This window comes from Prionailurus viverrinus, chromosome B1, assembly GCF_022837055.1.
Source record: "Prionailurus viverrinus isolate Anna chromosome B1, UM_Priviv_1.0, whole genome shotgun sequence".
NCBI lineage: Eukaryota > Metazoa > Chordata > Mammalia > Carnivora > Felidae > Prionailurus > Prionailurus viverrinus.
In genome coordinates this window covers 149,331,791-149,352,992 of record NC_062564.1, presented here as the reverse complement: position 1 = coordinate 149,352,992, position 21,202 = coordinate 149,331,791, and the positions used below count along the sequence as shown (strand labels likewise).

General features: G+C 35.4%; 1 protein-coding gene and 1 long non-coding RNA gene across 3 annotated transcripts in view; one reads left to right on the top strand and one right to left on the bottom strand.

The window, feature by feature from the left end:
* Positions 1-21,202, bottom strand: part of LOC125164641 (uncharacterized) — a 44,468-nt gene that overhangs the window by 23,084 nt on the left and 182 nt on the right. The window contains exon 2 of the long non-coding RNA XR_007151841.1: positions 16,357-16,510. This is a non-coding gene — a long non-coding RNA (uncharacterized LOC125164641). The remainder of the gene's footprint in view (positions 1-16,356; positions 16,511-21,202) is intronic.
* Positions 10,748-19,947, top strand: MUC7 (mucin 7, secreted). Of its 2 annotated transcripts, none has more exons than XM_047857476.1 (5): positions 10,748-10,893; positions 14,366-14,435; positions 15,609-15,641; positions 17,359-17,884; positions 19,838-19,947. In XM_047857476.1, the coding sequence occupies exons 2-4, from the start codon at positions 14,382-14,384 to the stop codon at positions 17,821-17,823; spliced, it is 552 nt and encodes a 183-aa protein (XP_047713432.1). In that variant the 5' UTR covers positions 10,748-10,893; positions 14,366-14,381; the 3' UTR covers positions 17,824-17,884; positions 19,838-19,947. The 2 variants fall into 2 exon arrangements, with proteins under 2 accessions (XP_047713432.1, XP_047713433.1); XM_047857477.1 differs by lacking the exon at positions 10,748-10,893 and adding an exon at positions 11,272-11,331.

Below are 21,202 nucleotides of genomic sequence, written 5' to 3'. Positions count from 1 at the left end.
ATTCTCTTCTATTAAAAAATATATTTGCAATAATTAAGACTATTCAGTAATTGTTTAGCACCCACCTGTAAGAAATGTAAGAAATCTTATAGGGTTCCTGGCTTGTGTTGGACGCAAACTAAGAAAAAATGATTATTTCATAAACATGTAAATTTGTCAGAAACAATATTTGTATAAATGTATGAATCAATTTAATTTTCTTTCTGTAAAATTTCTTTCCTGAATTTTTGTCAATTTTTTTCAGGTCTTAATCATTGATATCATACTCTTCTTGTGCTTTTGGTTAGCAGTTCAAGGACATGTATCTTCATTTTTTTTCTGTCACAGACTTTTAAAATGGGTCTGTTTTCATCTTGCTGATTTTCCTTCAATAAATCTTTTGACAGCAACTGATTTACTGTGTGTAGATGTGTTTGATATTCCAGTACAGAATTCTGAAATTACGAGAAACATATAAGCACAGTTGACCTTTGAACGACACGGGGATAAGAGAGGTAAATTCCTCTGCGAGTCAGAAATCCACCTGTAACTTTTGAGTCCCCCAGAGCTAAGCTACTAATAGTCTACTGTTGACTGGAATCCTTATCAATAATATAAATAATCAATTAGCGCATATTTTGTGTATCTGTTATATGCTGCATTCATACAATAAAGTATGGCAAGAAAAAAGAAAATTTTATTTAAAAAAAACACATGGAAGAGAAAATACACTTACAATACTATACCATAAAAAATCCGTAGATAAGTGGTCCTGCACAGTTCAAACACGTGCTATTCAAGGGTCAGCTGTAAAATTAAAGTCCATTGTTTGTTTAAAGAACAACTTACGGGTATCTCAGTGATTCAGTCATTTAAGTGTCCAACTTTGGCTCAGGTCATAATCATGCAGTTTGTGAGTCTGAGCCCTTCGTGGGGCTCTATGCTGACAGCTCAGAGCCTAGAGCCTGCTTCAGATTCTGTGTCTCCCTCTCTTTCTCTCTGCCCCTCCCTGCTCGCACTCTGTCTCTCTCTCTCTCACTCTCTCTCTCAAAAATAAACATCTTTTTAAAAATTAAAAAAAAAAAAAAAAAAAAGAACAGCTTAGCTCCGGACACCAAGGACAGAATTATTATACAGAGGCTCATAATTTTATTAAATTTTTAAAAAAGAAAAAGTCAAAACAGTAGGTAAATAGTAAGTGGTACACTCGGGGTGGGGGAGGAGGAGGGATTTACACCATTAGATAGAATATAGACTAGCATAATTACAGTAGCATGTTAAAACTCAGAAACACATTTTAACTAAAAAATTTATTACATGGTAAAGTGAACTTCAAAACCATGAAATATGATAAGTAATTAAGCCTTCCTTGACAGTTGACTATTTGAGAAAAATTAAGCGACAGTGTTAAGACCACAATCTAAAATAAATTCTACATGGACAAGAAGCTTAAATATAAAACCATAAAAAAGTGTAGAAGGAAACATGTATATTTATTCAAATGGAGTCAAAAAATTTAAGCATATAAGAAATGGAAAAAAGAAGATTCATAGATTTGATACCATAAATAGCTAAAATTCTGTACAAAAGAAAATCAACATAAAATCAAAAAGCAAATGATAACTGTGGAAAAATAATTGCATTATACATGGCAGTGAAAAGATTACTATCCTTATTCTATGAAGAACTCCTAAAAAGAAAGCATTTTAAATGAGCAGTAGAGATAAATAATTCATGAAATACAAATTGCCAGTAAACATAAGAAAAAGTCAATGATTATAGTACTTAAAGAAAGTGAAACTATTACATATATTTTGTAATATATATATATTTATTTATTTATATATATCCATTTGACAATTGACAATGATAATTTTAAATATTCATTGTTGGCTAGTGCAAATTTCTCCACCCTTTCTGGGAGGCAGTTTAAAAGTACACGCAACATGTATTAAAAATATTTAAACTTTTTGGCCTATTTTGCAACTAAGAACTTTCTTAAAATTTTCTTTAAAATAGCTGACAGTTGGGGCGCCTGGGTGGCGCAGTCGGTTAAGCGTCCGACTTCAGCCAGGTCACGATCTCGCGGTCCGGGAGTTCGAGCCCCACATCAGGCTCTGGGCTGATGGCTCAGAGCCTGGAGCCTGTTTCCGATTCTGTGTCTCCCTCTCTCTCTGCCCCTCCCCCGTTCATGCTCTGTCTCTCTCTGTCCCAAAAATAAAAATAAACGTTGAAAAAAAAATAAATAAAATAAAAAAAATAATAAATAAAATAGCTGACAGTTATTACAGGTTTTGTTGGGTTCACATTTAGAATAACACTGGCTTTTCATGACAATCCTATAAGAAAGAACAATATTATACCCATTTTACCGATAAAGAAACTGAGTCAGCAAATCTATATAACATGCCCAAGCCTCATAGTTACTATGTAGTAAAGGCTTCAAACCAGGCAGTCCTTCATAGCTCATGCTCTCTTAATCACTATGCTCTCCTGGCTCTCACAGTTTTACAAAAAAAGGATGTTGGCAACGGCATTCATTTAATTCTATATGTTTATAAAAGAAAACACTAAAAGTAATAATCTAAAATTCCAGTGACATGGAACTGGTTACATTTCTGTATACCCATATAAAGCAATAGTATGTATTTTTTAAATGGTCTATAAAAGATTTAATCACATAGGGGAAAAGGGAAATTTCACACTGAACTTCTAAATGAAGTTTAAATGCATTATTTCATTCTCTGCTTTTGTGCATTTACAAATGCATGAAATCCAAAATATAAAGTGTACACCAGGGGGATGAATGATTGTCAACATCATTTTTCATTTATAAAATATTTTTTCTGTACCTGCTATGGTCCAAATACCTCAAAAGCCTCTTGTGGATGCTATACTGAACCAAATGACAAAGCCTCCCCCATCATGGAAATTAATCCACTGGAAAAGAGAAATATTAAACAAATAGTCTCAATCACATATGAAGCAATGCCAACTACAGACTGTGTTGGGTATTACAAACAAAAATAATAAGAGATTATAGCTGCAGACTTCACATAAGTTTAGATCCAGGGAAGTTGTCTCTGAGAAAATGAGATTTAAACAAAGACTGACAAATATGAAGAGTTGAGGACACAACACACCCGAAGCCCTGAGGCTAGAAATGGCCCAAGTTTCTCAAGGAAATGAACAGATCATGTGATTGGAACACGTGTCAGTTGAGAAAGACTTCAAGTTGAAACTGAGAAAGTAGGCAAGAACCAAATTATATGGTGCTTGTTGAAAGCTATTTAAGGTTTTAATCATTTTTTTCCTCAAATCAACCTTAGAATTGAGATAGGCAGCAAGCTGAAAGCATCATTATTTTATAAACTGCAACCATAGTTTCTTTCAGGGGCTTTGTTTAAAAAATAGGGTGTACCAGGATGGCTCAGTCAGTTGAGTGTCTGACTCTTGATTCCAGCTCAGGTTGTGGACCCAGGGTCATGACATCAAGCCCCCCACATCAGGCTCTGCACTGAGCATGGAGCCTGCTTAGGATTCTTTCTCTCCCTCTGCCCCTCTCCCCCACTCACACATGCTCGCTCTCTCTCTCTTTCACTAAAAAGAAAAAGGAAGAAGGGAAGGAAGGAAGGAAGGAAGGATGGAAGGAAGGAAGGAAGGAAGGAAAAAATAGTTTGGTGTTACCTTTGACTGAGAGAGAGTGAGGCATAAGCTGGACTAGAACAGCTAAGCAATTAAAAAGATAATGTGTGCTAGAAGACAAGATAATGGGAATTTACAGATAGGACTGGACAAAGACAGGAAGAACAGAGCATGTTGGCAACTGGCTAGAGTTCAGAAATAAGAGTGTCCAGTGTTGTGTGTCAAGCAAACCTTTATAATTAAAAAAAAAAAAATACAGTGGCTAGTGAGATTATTGGTGGTCAGAGGACATCAGACTTTTCAAAAAATGGGTACTTAATAATCAATTTTAAATTGTGCACCTTCACAGTAAAGTTTCTCCTTACCATGAAATTTCATTAAACATCTCAAAGAAACAAGGTCTTGAATGCTATTCTTGAATAAAGGAATTGGTGACCCTAAGGACCACAGCTAAGATAGGGAATTAAGGAATAAGTGTGAAACAGTCTTTAATCTCAAATGTACTAAATAGTGATGATTCTAGAAAGGAGTTTGGGGCATACAGTGGGTGGGCATTTCAGATAGTCTTATTTTACTGATGACCAAAGTAAAAACAGAAAAGCCACTGGACCAGGGTAACCAAGCCAGTAAGTGGCAGAGCTTAGCTCTCCACACCTGTAGAACTCTAAAGCCCAAGGTCACACAGCTTTGTGTGAATTGTTGAAGAATGAATCACTCAGCTTATAACCCTACTTCTTTCTCTATTTCCACTGCCACTCCCTTCTTTAAGCCTGCCTTCAATCCTGTAACTGGCAATCCACCTCTTGTCTTCTTTCCCACCAATTAATTATGCCCTGAAGTCCTCATCTTTCTTCTAAAGCCCTTTACTTGCTATCTTTACTTACTGTCTTTATGATAAAGTCCAAACTCTTCAGCAAGGCACACAAGCCTCTCTACATGATTTCCCTCCACCCATCTTTTCCTCATCGCACCTTTACTTCTCCTGACCTCCTTTCACACACTACACTCTATCTATATAAAATACTAAATGTATACTCTCTGACAGCTGGGATCCATGACTACTGAGCTGAAGAGTACCTAGTACATACTCAATAAATGTCTATAAATGAAGAAATGTGAGGAATTAAAGTTTTCTTAATGTGAGTGACAATTACTGTTTTTGACCTAGCTTCTAACCCCTGCCTGCTATAAAATTTTATTTGTAATACAACTCTTTTACTTCCACACGTTTCAGTGAGATAGACCCCCCCCCCCCAATTCCATCAAAGACCTAATTGCTCAGTGTCCCATACACCTTACCATGGTCATTCAAGAATAAGCACGTAAATCAATCAGAGCAAAGAGAACACATTTGTGGAAAATAAACTTCTGAAAGAAATGTCAGTCTGGAAACATGTAGTGCAAGGAGCTTCTGGAGCCATCTAGGGATCACAAGGAGGCATGCTGCTGAAAATAAAGCCAACACTGCAGAAATAAGAGCCAAAAAATATAAAGAACTGAGTTGTAGTCACATCATATGTCAAACCCTCATATAATAAGCCTGGCCTGCTTATCTATCTGAGACAATACATTTTACATTCTAGTTAAATGAGTTTGGGTTGAAGTTTTCTGTTGGTTAAAACTGAAGTATCCTACTAAGAATACAAACAGTTTCAAGTTCCTGTGTCTTTATTCTTCATACTCTCTGTCCCCAGAATTCTCTGCAGTTTCACATGGTAAATATTTAATCATCTTTCATGACTCACCTCAAGTACTAGCTTCTCTAACCACCTCTAGATGTAATAACCTGTGTATCCCATTCACCATATATATTCTTCAATAATATCACTTATACTTTATTGTATTTGATAAAAGATTCTCCTAAGTCACAAGATATCCTATTTATAGTTTGCTTTGACACAAGATACCTCTGTCCAAAGTTCCTCTCTGTCCTAACGTAACCCCTGTTCAAACCCTCATATATTCACAAGCCTCACTGTAACCCTTACCCACAGCTCCTCCTACCCTGTGCCATAAACCTATTTTTCGTGTCTTAAGGATTTCCTGATCCAATATGAGAGACAAACAGGGAGAGAGAAAGGGAATGAGAGAGAGAAAGAGAGAGAGAGAGAGAGAGAACCAGTTTCAAAATGAAATGACCCTGACCATAAAGAAAGTTCTCCTAAAGAGATGTTCTACATAAGGATACATTAAAGAACATTTGTAACTTCGAGGTACCAAGAAGACTGGGGAACTGGGCCAGTATGTGTTTAATATATGTGCATTACCCAATTCTTCCACCTGTTGCAGATTAGAAGCAAATAAATGATACATGAACTAAACTTTGAGTCTGCAGTCTATTTCCACAATACCACTGGTATGTTCTTTTGCATTTTTCACATACACTTCAAAGATAACAGAAGTCTAAATTGAAACTGGCATTCCCCTTCCTTCATTTTTCTCTTCTAATATTTTCTGTCTCAAACAAAAGATACCATCTGCACAGTTGTCCAAGCTGGAAACTGGCACTCCTCCTTCACACCCCTCTCCCTTTTCCCACGTGCAACAACAAAAACAAAGTTTTCACCTCTGGGGTCTTCAGGAATCCACTTGCCTCCATTCCCATTGCCTCTTCTTTATTCCAAGTTTTATCAAGCAAGAACATCATTTTATATCACAAATGTATCATGCCACTTCCAGCTTCATACTCAAAATGCTCTAGTGACTTTCCACCAACTTCAGAATAAAGTCCAAAATCATTATGTTATTTGTCAGATTCTCCACAACCAGGACATTGCTAATCTATGCGGCCTCACGACATCCTACTGTCAACTTATACTCTTAAATCTTACCTATATAGATCTGTTGGTTTCTTTAGAGCATCAAGCTATGTTTTGTGTCGGTATCACTAAACATGCTATACTCTTCCTGACACTTGTTAAAATTCCCAAAATATCATTTCCTCCAACCAGATAGGCCTCTGTATTTTCCCATCATATTGTCTCATAGCACAAAATATCTTGCTTTATGTAACACACATAATTTTTCAAGTTACCTGTTGTATTGATTTGCTAGGAAAGCTGTAAATAAATTACCACAAACTAGATGACTTAGAACAATAGAAATGTATTCTCTTCACGGTTCTGAAGATTAGAAGTCTGAAGTCAAGGTGTCAGCAGGGCTTCTGCTCTCTGAAAGTTCAAGGGGAAGATCTTTTCTTGCTTCTTCTAGCTTCTGGTGGTTGCTAGCTGTCCTTGACATTCTGGCTTATGAACACATCATTACAATCTCTGCCTCCCTCATCACATGATATTCTCTTGTGTGTCTCCATGTTCAAATTTCTCTCCACTTATAAAGATACCAGTCATCGGATTAAGACCCTTAATCCAGCATGACCTCCTCTTAATTTTGTTACATCTTCAAAGACCCCAAATTTAATAAGGTCATGTTATCAGGTTCTGGGAGTTAGGACTCCAACATATTTGGAGGTAAGGGAAAGACATAATTCAACTCACAACACCTGCTTAAAGTTTGTCTCCCTTACTAAACTGTATGTTTGATAATGAAGAAGACCACATAATTTATCATCAAAACCAAACTACTTGTGAGACTGAAAGAAGACAGTATTAATAATGGCTCCACAACAACAGTCATAGAGTGTCCTGAATAAACAGCGCTGATCACCCCATTCTAAGAAAAGAGATCATACCCCTCTTGTCCACTGCTCACTTCTGACAGCTTTGAACACAGTAGATGCTCAATAAACATCTACTAAATGAATGAATTAAATGAAAGAGTGAATAGTGATTTCATTTATGAGGCTATGAATGCTCTTGGAGGAAAGATGGCATAAGCTGGATACTCAGAAATAAATAATGAGTTTACCAGGACAAGAAGGGGATTACTGGGTTCAAGCTGAGGGGAGGAAGGGCAAGGGCAAAAATCCAGAAGCATAAAAGTAGAGTTGACCCTTGAATAACATAGGTTTGAGTTCCACAGGTCAATTTACATGGGGTTTTTTTGTTGTTAGTGGTTTGTTTATTTTTGTTTTTGTTTTCGTTTTTGTTTTTTGGTAAATACAGTACAGTACTATAAATGTATTTTCTCTTCCTTATGATTTCCTTAATAACATTTTATTTGGTCTAGCTTACTTTATTGTAAGAATACAATAAAGTATATCATGCATATAACATACAAAATATGTGTCAATAGACTAATTATATTATCAGTAATACTTCACCAGTAGGTTATTAGCAGTTAAGTTTGGGGGGAGTCAAAAGTTATACATGGATTTTCGACTATGTAGGATGCTGGGACCCCTAACCCGCACATTGTTCAAGGTCCAACTGTACTTGGTGGGCTCAATAATACTCAGGTAAGTTTAAAGCACAGAGACTCTGGGAGAGAATGGTAACAGATATACCAAGTTGTACCTGATATTATAGCCTCACAAAAGCAAAAATAATCAAACTGTGTCAGACTATGTGTATTGGTCAGGTTCTCCAGAGAAACAGAACCAATGATTGATGGATAGATGGATGGATAGATGTATGGATGGATATAGAAAATTTTTAAAAATTGGCTCATGTAATTCTGGAGACTGTGGAGTTTGAAACCCACAACACTAGCTGGCAGGCTAGAAATTCAGGTTGAGTTGATGTTACAATCTTGGGTCCAAAATCCACAGAGCAATACTGCAGGCTGGAACCTCTGATACAGATTCCCTGTTTCAGTCTCTAGGCAGAATTCCTTCTTTTTTAGGAAACTTCAGTCTTTGCTCTTAATGCCTTTGACTGAAAAAATGAGGCTCATCCACGTTAGGAATGGTAATCAGCTTTAGTTAAAGTGAACGGATCATAAACGTTAGTCACATCCATAAAATACCTTCACAGAAACATCTAGACTAGTATTCGACAGTCACCATAACCTAGGCAAATTAACATAAAATTAGCCATCACACCATGTGTTAGCAACTTAGACTTAAAATTTCACATAACAACTCATTCCTGAGCTAGTTTCACAGGAATTAATGGCTTTTTTTTTTTGCAGGAGCTAAAAAGACTTCCAAGGTAAAATGCATTGCTAAAATGTTGGGGTGAATATCCTGGAGTCTTTAAATGAGAATATGTATATGAAGCGGTCATTGAGCTGTATTTTCAAGGAGCTGCAGTAAATATCCCTAGGAACTGGGCTGCCGGGGTGGCTCAGTCGGTAAAGCATCTGACTCTTGATTTCGGCTCAGGTCATGATCTCATGGTTCAGTTCATGAGTTCAAGACCCACATCAGGCTCCCCACAGAGAGTATGAAGCCGGCTGGGGATTCTCTCTCTCTCCTTCTCTCTGCCCCTCCCCTGCTTACACTCTCTGTCTTTCTCAAAATAAAAAAATTAAAAACTTTAAATAGACTTAGGAGATAATGCTCTATATAACATGGGTTGAGAGATGCTATTGTATAAAATGGAAAACATCAAAAGTTTTAAGGGGCTAATACCTTAATTGTGTTTTAGAAAGATTATTTTAGTGGAAATGTAAAAGTTGTATTGGGTATGTAGAGGAAGCAAGAAGTAGAGAGAGATGAAACTAGAGTAGGAATCAGTAAGAATAGTTATCAGTATCAATTATCAGTATGATTATCAGTATCAATTATCAATATGAGTATATTCCATTTGTACCATCAACCAGAATGGTAATAAAATGAGCACAGCCTTAACTACACAGACACTACAACATGAAAATTTTAGGTAGAAAGATGAAAGCTCGAGTATGAGCTCCAATTGGTAGTTGTTCTTAACCAAGTTGGCTGCCTCTCTTTAATGAGAACAAGCATCCTATAAGTTGAAATCCTCACATTTTCTCTCACTCTACAGAATTGTTTTTATTTTCATTTTTTGTTTGTCATATTCATTTGAGACAGAGACAGAGACAGAGAGACAGCAGGGGAGGGGGAGAGGAAGAGGAACAGAGAGAGGGAGAGAGAATACTAAGCAGGCTCTGCACTGTCTGCATAGAATCCAACATGGGACTTGAACTCACAAACCATGAGATCATGACCTGAGCAGAAACCAAGAGTCTGACACTTAATGACTGAGCCACCCAGGCACCCGTCTCATTCTACAGAATTTTGGATTAGATATAATTTACAACAAAATCAGAAAAGGAAAGGAAGTTCATGATATCTATTAACTTGGTCAAAAACACTATTTATCACCTAAATTTTTGCCAGAAAATCTATCAGTTGATAAAGACACAAAAATGCCTAAGATAATTCTCTGTCCATAGCTTATTCAGTATCATAATTAATCAAAAATTTTCCTAACAGAAGTCAAACATACTTAAAAATATCTTGCTGCAGGGAAAAGTAAAAGCTGTAAAGATCAACAAATTTGGGTTAAAATATTGGTTGTTAAAACTATGACCTAGCTATTTTCTCAAGTCACAGTTTCTTCATATATATATTCTATGTAAAAGCACACAGATCTAGGTCTGCATCTTGATTTGGATTTAGGTTGCCTTCATTGTAATAAGCTATCCTTAAAATATATCTATATCTGTGTGTGTACATATATATACATATGTACATATATATACATATATATATACATACACATATATATATGTATATAGATAGATAGATAGATAGATAGATAGATAGATAGATCTATCATGTAAACAAACTGAAAAACCAATAACCAAGGAGACAGTGTGTCCAGTGCCCTCAAATTCACTGTTAGGAGAAAAAGTCTGGAGGTTCTCACTTGACCTTCAATTCATCACTGGGTAAATTAATGCCCAGAAGACATACAATTGTTAACTTCTAACTTGAAAGAAAACTATTACAAATCCCATTACCCACCAGTAGACCATTCAGGTGTAAGTACATGATGTTTACCTATCTTTGTCATGATGTATGACATTTTCAAGTAAGTAAAACTTACATGAAAGCAAATGTCAACTTACTATAATGCTCACATTTTGTATTATTTACTAACTGGTACATTTCTTCTGAGCAAGATAATTACTGTGGCACACAACATATCTTACTTGACAATTTAATTAAGGAATTATTAATCTTAATGTCAGCATGTTAAGTGGTGTCAAAATGGTTCACTAACTACCTTTTTCTCATTTTTATGTCCAGAAAAGGCAAGAAAAGAATGCCGTTAGAATCTCTAAAAATTAACTTTCAGGAATGAAGTACTTTATCCTACAAAGCTAAAGATGAACACAAAAGAAGCGACCATCTTCAAATACTTTCTGCCAGATCAGAGTCCACAACATTATCACACAATAGTAAGGCAAATATAAACAGCAGTCTTAATTATGAAAGTGCTCACAGACCTAGGGTTTATATTCAAGTTTCAATAATTACTGCTTTGTTACTAAAATGTCAAGTTATTTGAGAAAACACTATCTGAAAGAAATTGCCTCAGAGCATTATATTTAAATTATGAAGAATAAGCCTTCAATTTTTCTGATGCACAGTTAATCAGCCGTGATGTTTCAAAAAAAAAAAGAAAAGGAGAAATGTCAGCTTTTGAAGATTATAACACTCCATTTTTTGCTTCAGGAAAAAATTTGGATTAGCCCCGAAGCAAATGCTAAAATAATAATAATAAGAATAATAAGTTTGACAGCAACAAAATAGAAAGGATAATAGGGGGAAAAATCCTTTATAAGGCATGAATTACTTGTACTCTTTCTCCAAGCTTCCAGACTTCAAAACCTGAGGTAAGGCTGACATTGCTGGACAGGCAGAAAGAGGATCCCTTGCTATGGTATCATTTTTAAAATTTCGAAGACTTAAATCAGTTTTCCTTAGATTTTGATTATATCTTGTTTCTAATTATTATAATCATCATTTTCCATATCTCAAACTGTTTTCCATATAATTCTAATAGACAATGCATTTGAAAGAAAATATGATAGGGGAGCCTGGGTAGCTCAGTCAGCTGAGTGTCTGACCGGTTCAGGTCACGATCTCACGGCTTGTGGGTTCCAACCCCGTGTAGGGCTCTACACTGACGCTCAGAGCTTGGAGCCTGCTTCAGATTCTGTGTCTCCTCTCTCTCTGCCCCCACCCCCTTTAGCACTCTGTCTCTCTCTCTCTCTCTAAATAACGAACATGATAAAAAAATTTTTTTTAAATGAAAGAAAATGTGATAAATAGAAAATAAATTGAGTTGCTTTAATAAATCATCAATCTATAGGTTCTAGTCACTTATACATTAATAAAATGTTAACAATTTCAGTAAAAAATAATAATAAAAATAGCTTGTCCTCTGGAATCCCAGTTTTAAAATGATTCCTTTTTTAGACATGAATCCATATTATAATTTTGTACCTACAATAACAAAACTGTTTTCAGTGGCATGAACATATATGTGTGTGTGTATATGTATAAATATATATATATACATATATATATATATATATATATACACACACACACATTATATATGTATGTACATATATATGTATATATATTATATTTTACTAATTTTGCAAGAAATCAATGGGCCTGCCTTTTTTAATTTTTATCAATTGAATGTTTCCATTCTATTTATCTCTTATTACAAAGGGAAAGGCAGGTAAATATCTAAATGTTCCTTATATTTTACTTGAGATTGTGACTGTTTCACATATGGAGATACACTTATTAATTTGGTTTTCAATTCTTATTCTTGGGTTTATTGAGTTGTGACAATTTCATCATAAATTAATGACTCCATTTTAAAGGCAGAAAATGGGCCTCAGATAGGTTAAACAATGTGACCAGGGTTTGACAACTGAAGCTCAATTCCAATGACTATTGATCCAGTGATCTTTCCCTTATAATCAAAAGGAGATGTCCTACTTAATAAAATCATTGCTAAAGATAGTAGTAATTCTCCATCAATTGGATTGTGGCTATCATGGTTTCTTTTTTTTTTTTTTAATGTTTATTTATTTTGGAGAGAGACAGAAAGATAGAGAGCAAGTGGGGGAGGGGCAGGGAGAGAGGGAGACACAGAATCTGAAACAGTCTCCAGGCTCTGAGCTCTCAGCACAGAGTCCCAGCTGGTGTTCAGACTCAGGAACCAAGAGATCATGACCTGAGTCGCAGTCGGACGTTTAACCAACTGAGTCACCCAGGCACTCCAACGGCTATCTTGTCTTTAAAGCAGTAACTTAAAGATTAGAAAAGTGGTCACATTTGAACATGATATTTTGCAAGCATAAACAATTAGTCACTGATTCCTCTACGTAGCTACTTTTCTTCTTTGGGAGAAGAATTAGTTAAATGGATAGTGACAAAAAATATATATATGATTCATTACTGAAGTATGATATATAAATGTAAAGTTATGAAGAAAAAATAACTTTTTTTAAGTTTATTTATTTATCTAGAGAGAGAGAGAGAGAGCAGGAGAGAGGCAGACAGAGAAGAAGAGACAGAATTTCAAGCAGGCTCTGTACTGTCAGCCCAGAGCCCAAGGAGGGGCTGGAACTCACAAACCTTGAGATCATGACCTGAGCTGAGATCAAGAGTCAGACACCCAACCAACTGAGCTACCCAGGTTCCCCAAGAAAAGATAACTTTATAATAGACCTCAAAGAACTTCAATTGGAGAGGTTTGGATTTGGTGGATTTGGTTCTTTTGCATTTACTATCAATAGGAGAATCTAGAAATAATAATCATATCAAAAGAAAATAAAAGATTTAGCAGAAATGTCAAATTTCTAAAAGTTACTCATGAATAATAAAAATAATACTAATGGCAATATTAATATGAATATCTCATATTTCTGCTTGTCATATTTTTAAGTTATAAATTAATGTTAAAAATTTTTTGTCTAAAATCTATGCAAGTATGTAAAGTCTATGTAAGTCTATGTAAGTAGGTAAGGTCAAAATCAGAGCCAGAAGATTATTTTAATGGCAATTTCTTGATTTCTTTTAGGTGTTTAAATTATAAAACCAACAAAACACTGTAAAATTTTAATAACAAAATACACATACATATTGAACCATCATATCACACTTATTGTATCCTTCATTTACATTTCCTCTCTTGTCCATTTGAATAATTTATACAGCGTGCTATTTAAACTTTTCACTTGTGTTATTTGAATAATTTACATAAGTATGGTAGTTAAACTTTTCACTTATTATAACAAGCATTTTTTAAATTTCTATAAAGTCTTCATGATTATCAGTATCCAAATTTTCTTACCTATAAGTAACATTAAAATGATTTAAATTTTTTCCTATTGGTTAATTTACTGAAGATCATTCTGAAGACAGATTATTTAGGTTAAAGATACAAACATTTTCATCTTTTGCATATTTCCATACTGTTTTTCAAAAAAATTATCTCAGTTAATAGAACCAATGGCTGTGTGCAAAGATATCAGCTTCACCGTCTTGATCATAATTTGGTTTTAGGTTCTCAAATAACTCTTCAGTAATTATAAAATAGTAGCTCAAAAAATAAGTTCTCTATGTTTTCTTGACAATAAGACAAGGGTTAACTTCTGTCTACATTTTTATCTATATTGGTATTGCCATGGTAATTCCTTATTCGTAAACTTTGCACATATTTGTTGGACTATTCTTCTTATAAATTTGATAATTTTTTATTATACCATATATATAACATATGCCATAGACATGCTTTAACATATATAAATGTTTTTCCTTTGGTTAAAATTTAGCAAAAACAAAATGATATTTTTTTATTCTTCTACCAATAAAGTATCACCTTTTTCTGCCTACTTCTAGAAGACCCTAAGACAAAATGAAGGCTCTCATTTTGATCGGTGCCATCTTGATTGTCACTGCTTGCTTCTCGGTAAATAGCAAATATCTTCACCTATGTTAATTTCCTTATTTAGTTCTTAATCATAAGGTGTACATTCAGTTCATTGTTTTATGTTAACCTAACTTTAATCCACACAAACCTTGTTTAATTTTATTTTTGCCTAAAATCTTAATTTAACTTTCTTTGTAACCTTTTTGTTGACCTTCAGATTCAATCAACATTTTTATTTTTTTCCACACATTTTTAGTCTTTAGAATTGCCAACATGTGTAAGTAGGATATTGTAGTGTTGTGATTTTAAATTATGTATTCTGATTCCACTTCTGCAATAGCATTCCTGAATAACATTTAGTCTTTGGTAAGCGCCTCAAAAAGAAGGATGTCTGAAGAAGAAAACTGATTATAGGGAACACTATAAACTACATTTCTAACCATATAAGGGATTTCACATGGATAAAAAAAAATTAAGAAATTCTAGACATGATATATAACTTTCCAATCAAAAGCATGTGCTTGCTATCCCCTTAACATTTTTAGATTTGTTTACCTAAGGTAAACAATGTACCTTGCACCTACATTACATTATCTAAAGGGTAGGTTACACTGTCTAAGGCTTATTGCTGCAAACCTAATCCAGTATCATTTCATCAACAACCAATGTCTTACGGGCACTGCTAACACAGTGCCTCTTCCCTGTTGTTCCATGCTAAAATGTAACAGCGAGGAATTTCCATCCAGTGAAAAACCTTGTTCCAGAGCTCTTTGGATCACCCACTTTCTCTCCCAAAAAGACAGGCTGATTTTTCCTTATGTCAAGTTTATAAAGATACTGTAGTGGTCCCCAGGCTTGGCACCTGAGTAAATGGTAGCTATTATGATGAAAGGAGCCAAATCTTGCACTACCTGTAAACTACAGACTGGTTGGCAACAATCCATGAGAATGTAGAGGAAGAGGAGCACTTCTGCCTAAAGACCTCTAGAAAAACTGATTGTCCTTATCCTATGAACTGTGTGCTGTAAACTATTACGAGGTCACTCACATTTAACAATGACACTCAAAATTCTAAAACTGTACTCCATTCTACTCACCTAACCCAACCACATATTACTCTCAAACAACTTACAATCAGTATTCTTGAAATACCATATATGCTCTGGGTCTAATTTTTTTTATATACATTTGTATTCTCTATTTCCATTTTAGCCAGCTGATGCACATAAGCGGAAAAGCTTCAGGGTAAGTTTTGTTTATATTTCTAGTTATCTTTTTATATTTTCATTCATAATCAAAAGTCAGTTATGTCTGAAGAGTTGATAAGGTGCAAATATTTTCTTTTATTCCCAACCTAAGAGAGTCCTTCAGCAGAAATAGTTCTGTGAACACCGAAACCTTGCCTCCAGTTGCCTGCCTCTTTGATACATATAAATCTGCAGTGGGAGCAGAGCAACTTAGCACGTAAAAAGCAAAGTTCACCTAGACTTCAGTACCAAAACCTATCTACATTTGTTTGTTCAATGTAAATGTCTTTCTCTTTATAAATGTTAATTTTTTTTTAGTAGGGAACATTTCCTATGATCCTAAAAATGCAAAAACCTAGGTTTTTTTCCTCAAAAACAATGGTTTTTCATGGGGAAAAAAAATTCAGAATCATCTGGAAAGACTTTTCCAAATCACAAATCCCTGTTTCCACTCTCTGCCATTTTTTTAAATTCTCATAATCCCCATTTTGTGTCCCAGTGGAAGTGGGCTGCATGGCAGGGTGTGTTACCTGAAAATACTGTCACATCATCCTGTTACATCCCCTGCTCTCCCTTTGCCCCTTCTAAGACAAGTACCCTAAATGAATCCTTAAAATCCAAAACATTCTCCTGCTTCTAATGCAGAACAAACAATGGAATAAGTTTTAGTGACACAAATTGTGCTGATATTTAGAAAAAAATTCTAGACCTACCTTGAAAGTTTATGATAATTTTGGCAACTTATTTCTCCTTCATCATAAAGTCAAGTGTCCAACTATTTCTTAGAATTTATTCACTTTGGTAACTAATGTTTCATGAAGAGGCATGAGGAGAGTCATATTTAGAATCCCAAGAATCAACTTCTGCCTGTGAAGACAAAATGAGAAGGGTTTAAATGGAAGTCTGAAGGGAATATCAGGTTAAAAGCCCATGTAACTAAAGACAATTAAAATTGTCCCTGGCCTTGCTATAATGAGGTTTTCACTGGGTAGGTATGCACTGCCTGATCTAAGGTACTTCCAGCTCTTAATGTCTGCAATTCTGTGCAAGTGAGTGAACAACGTGGATTCATGGAATGCTCTATCAATCTCACATTTGGGGTCTATGAACACAGAGCAATGCAAAGCTTCCATAGTTTCCTTTTATTCTCTATTCAGAGCAATAAAGTGCATTATGTTTTTTTCTAGGATAAAAATCAGAACAGCAGAGACCCCAAAAGGGTCTCCATGAAACTCTAAAACACTAGTATGAATAAATGATACACACACACACACACACATACACACACTTCCATGATAAAGTAAGTTTGGGAAATATTACATATCCCTTGGATATGCTAAATATTCATAGCATATTATATTAATAACTCTAATAAATCCTATAGTAAAGAAATGTGTTTACCCAAATCTTTTCCACAGTCATTTGACCACCAAAATTTTTTCAACATTTTGGCTATAATGGATCACATGCTGGGAAAATCTATAATAAAACTACCAGGCTTTAAGAATAGCAGAGATACAGTTTACTTTATATTTCACAAAACGTCATAACTCAAAACCCTCTACTTGGTAGGAACACCAATCAAATTACTTATGGAATAAAGTTAGAATATTTACCCAAATTTCAGTGATAATATAGACATATTTTTAAAGCCTGAGTTCAGGTTTATGCATCTCACCTGTATAAAACAATTGTGTTTCATATTCTCTCTTAAGTTTAGTGAAAGTTCCGAAGAGCATTTAAAACTACTTAAACAATTAAGTTCTAAGCTGTCAAGAGGATATTTTGCAAAATCTGAAACGGCTCCTGGAAGTCCATATGGTCACCACGGTCATCATGAACCCCACAGAGGTCGCCATCCCCCTCACTCCCCCCACCATCACCAAAGCCCACCTGGTCCACCACCCAGACCTATATCACCACCTGAGAACATTGTAAATCCTCAAGCACCATCAGCCCCTTCTAGTGCTGCCCCAATCCTAATTTATACCACCACCACTGCTGCTGCCAACACCACCACTGCCACTGTTTCTGCGGGAAAAACTGCAGGCGTGACATCCACCACCACGGCTCCCAACACCCCCCAACCTGAAGACATCACCAATGCCCCTGTGGCTGGCACTACCACTGCCCCAGCAGCTAACCCTACTACTGTCAACCAGCAACAAGTAATTCAGTAAATTCCACAACAGTCCAAGATTACAAACGTACCAAACCACAAGGAGACCAAGGCAAATCAAGGTAAACGATACTTTCCAAAATGTTTTCTAACTAAATGAGTAACTTTACAATGTGCCTAAATAAGGGCAGGTGGGTTTTTCCCACATCAAAAGAAATAAAAAGAAAATGACATGGCAATGAGAAAGAATGAAATATGGCCTTTTGTGGCAACGTGGATGGAACTGGAAAGTGTTATGCGAAGTGAAATAAGTCATACAGAGAAGGACAGATTCCATATGTTTTCACTCCTACGTGGATCCTGAGAAACTTAACAGAAGACCATGGGGGAGGGGAAGGAAAGAAAATGGTTAGAGAGGGAGGGAACCAAAACATAAGAGACTCCTAAAAACTAAGAACAAACTGAGGGTTTATGGAGGGTGGGAGGGAGGGGTGGGTGGGTGATGGGTATTGAGGAGGGCACCTGTTGGGATGAGCACTGGGTGTTGTATGGAAACGAATTTGACAATGAATTTCATATTTAAAAACAAAAGAAAACTAGTTTTTTAACTCTGCCATATGGATTAAAAACTCTTAATACTTTTTTTATTTCAAAAACTAAATTTGGTTTCCTTGAGTTGATAGGTTATATCTGTAAATGCAATGCTAGCAGATTCCTACAAAAGAAAGAAAGATTTTGAAAGATCACTAATATGTATTTTGACCTTCTGTTTCCAGTGCTAAAATGTGTTTTATTTCCCTGAAATAATCACTTATAATTAGGGCATTTGTAAATAAAAGTTAGTGTATACTTCAAAGTTTATTAAATCTGGGGTGCCTGGGTGGTTCAATCGGTTAAGCGTCCGACTTCAGCTCAGGTCATGATCTCATAGTCCGTGAGTTCGAGCCCTGCATCGGTCTCTGTGCTGACAGCTCAGAGCCTAGAGCCTCCTTCAGATTCTGTGTCTCCCTCTCTCTCTGCCCCTCCCCTGCTCATGCTCTGTCTCTCTCTGTCTCAAAAAAAAAAAAAAAGTTTATTAAACCCCACAAAGTATGTACTTGACATAAAGGAATGCTTCCTCCTTCTTTCAGGACCTACCAACTCTAATAGGCACACGAAATATATATATATATGAAATATTTTAGCAAATACTACAATTAGCCTTGAGAACAGAAATATAAACTAAATCACAACCCATAGAAAACCTCTCTTGCTATATTGACCGAAACATACACATCATGATATAACATGATCCTTAACAAATATTGAAGATATTGGAGAATATCACATATTGCTCCTATTTCTGAATATAGGTGCTCCTAATTACAAATAGAAATGAGAATTATCCCTATTATGTGACAAAAATAATAATCATGGATACCAACTGTAGAACACTTAGAATAGTTCCAGGGCTGTTACTGCACTAAAAAGTCTTTGTATTGATTCCCATTTAATACTCATAGCAACCCTGTAAAGCTAATATCATTGTCTGCTTTTTAGAGATGAGGAAACTGAAGCTATGAGAATTTATGAGACTTTCCAAAGACCGCAAGGTATAAATGGCAGATTAGTCTTCAAACTCATATCCATTTAACTCTGAAGTTCCAGCTTCTAACATTCTTCCCAGCATTCAGTTATTTTAAAACAACTGGATGGAGCTAGACAGTATTACACTAAGTGAAATAAGTCAGTCAAAGAAAGTCAAATGCCACATGATTTCATTCATATGTGGACAAAAGACAAAGACAGGGGAGAGACAGAGAGGCAAACAAGAAATAGTCACAACTATAGAGATCAAACTGATGGTTACCAGAGGAAGGGTGATAGGTGAACTAGGTGATGAGGATTAAGGAGTGCACTTGTGATGAGCCTGGATGTTGTATGGAATTGTTTAGTCACTATATCGTACACCTGAAGCTAATACTATACTGTATGTTAAATAACTGGAATTTAAATAAAAACTTTAAAAAATTGGAGAAGAAAGAGCTTATGTACTTTTAATTAATGGCTCATGGTATTTTGTTTTGTTTTTACAGATCCTGAAAAACTGAATATTGATATACTGTGATCACCCTCTCTCACCATTTCAATTTTAACAAAAATACAAGAAAAGAAACAAAAACAAATGGATGTGGGTTCTTACTACTTCTTCTTTAGTCTTGCTATACTGTACGCATTTCCAAAGATAATTATATGTATGCATTTGACCACATGTGTCTTGGTCTCCTCTTTATTTCTCAGTTGAGTGACAAAAGTATTACCGGCACTTCCACTCTTTCAGATGGACCCATAACACACAAAGCATGTGTCTAGAAAAAAATGTAAATATTTCATAGGCAAAAAAGATTCAAAAAGCATAGAAAGAATAAGTTAATTTTCTACAGATCTACAGATATTCTTTTTCTGAATATCTGAAACACTATCCCTTCATCTAAAGAGGAATTTTCTCCAGAGATTGTTCGACTAACACTTTGTACCATTCCATGAATCTTTTCTTTTCTTTTCTTTTCTTTTCTTTTCTTTCCTTTCCTTTCCTTTTCTTTTCTTTTCTTTTCTTTTCTTTTCTTCTTTTCTTTTCCTTTCCTTTCTTTTCTTTTCTTTTCTTTTCTTTTTTTTTAGAGAGAGAGAGAGAGAGAGAGAGAGCATGAGCAGGGGAGGGACAGAGAGAGAGAGGGAAAGAGAGACTCCCAAGCAGGCTCCACGCTGTCAGCTCAGAGCCCGACATGGGGCTCCAACTATAAACTGTGAGATGATGAACTGAACTGAAACCAAGAGTTAGAGGCTGAACCCACTGAGCCACCCAGGAACCCCTCCATGAATCATTTCACCCAAAAATATATTAGATCAATTTCTAGTTGACAAATTAATTCATTCAAGTGATTTAGTAAAATTTACCTATATCTAGGTCAGGGAACAAAAGAACACAAATATAAGTAACTCAATCACTTACTCATCAAAGGTTCAAGTGGCAAAGATAGAAATAAGGCAATTAACTCTAAACTGTATAAGGAATCGGTAGTAAACATTATATGCAAAAGTACAAACAATAATGAGCAAACAGGGGAGGAGATATTTATTCCCCTTCAGGAAGAGCAAATACTTATAGAAAACCTACAATAGATAAGCTATTATAAGAGACACAAAAAATCTCAAAATCTTGGTATTGAAAGGTTGAAAGTGACTCACTAGCTAAGGAGATGCAATCCATCCTGAAGGAGTAGAAAGTAAAGGCCAAGACTGTGCATAACTATGACGAGGGCCATAAAGAAATGATCCCCAAAATGTTTTATGGAATTTCACTGAGGAGATTTCTTTTTAAGTTTCATGAAGAAATGAAAAGCAAAGGAATGATTTCAAGTGGCAGAAAAAAATATAGTAGCTTCACCACTGATAAAAACACA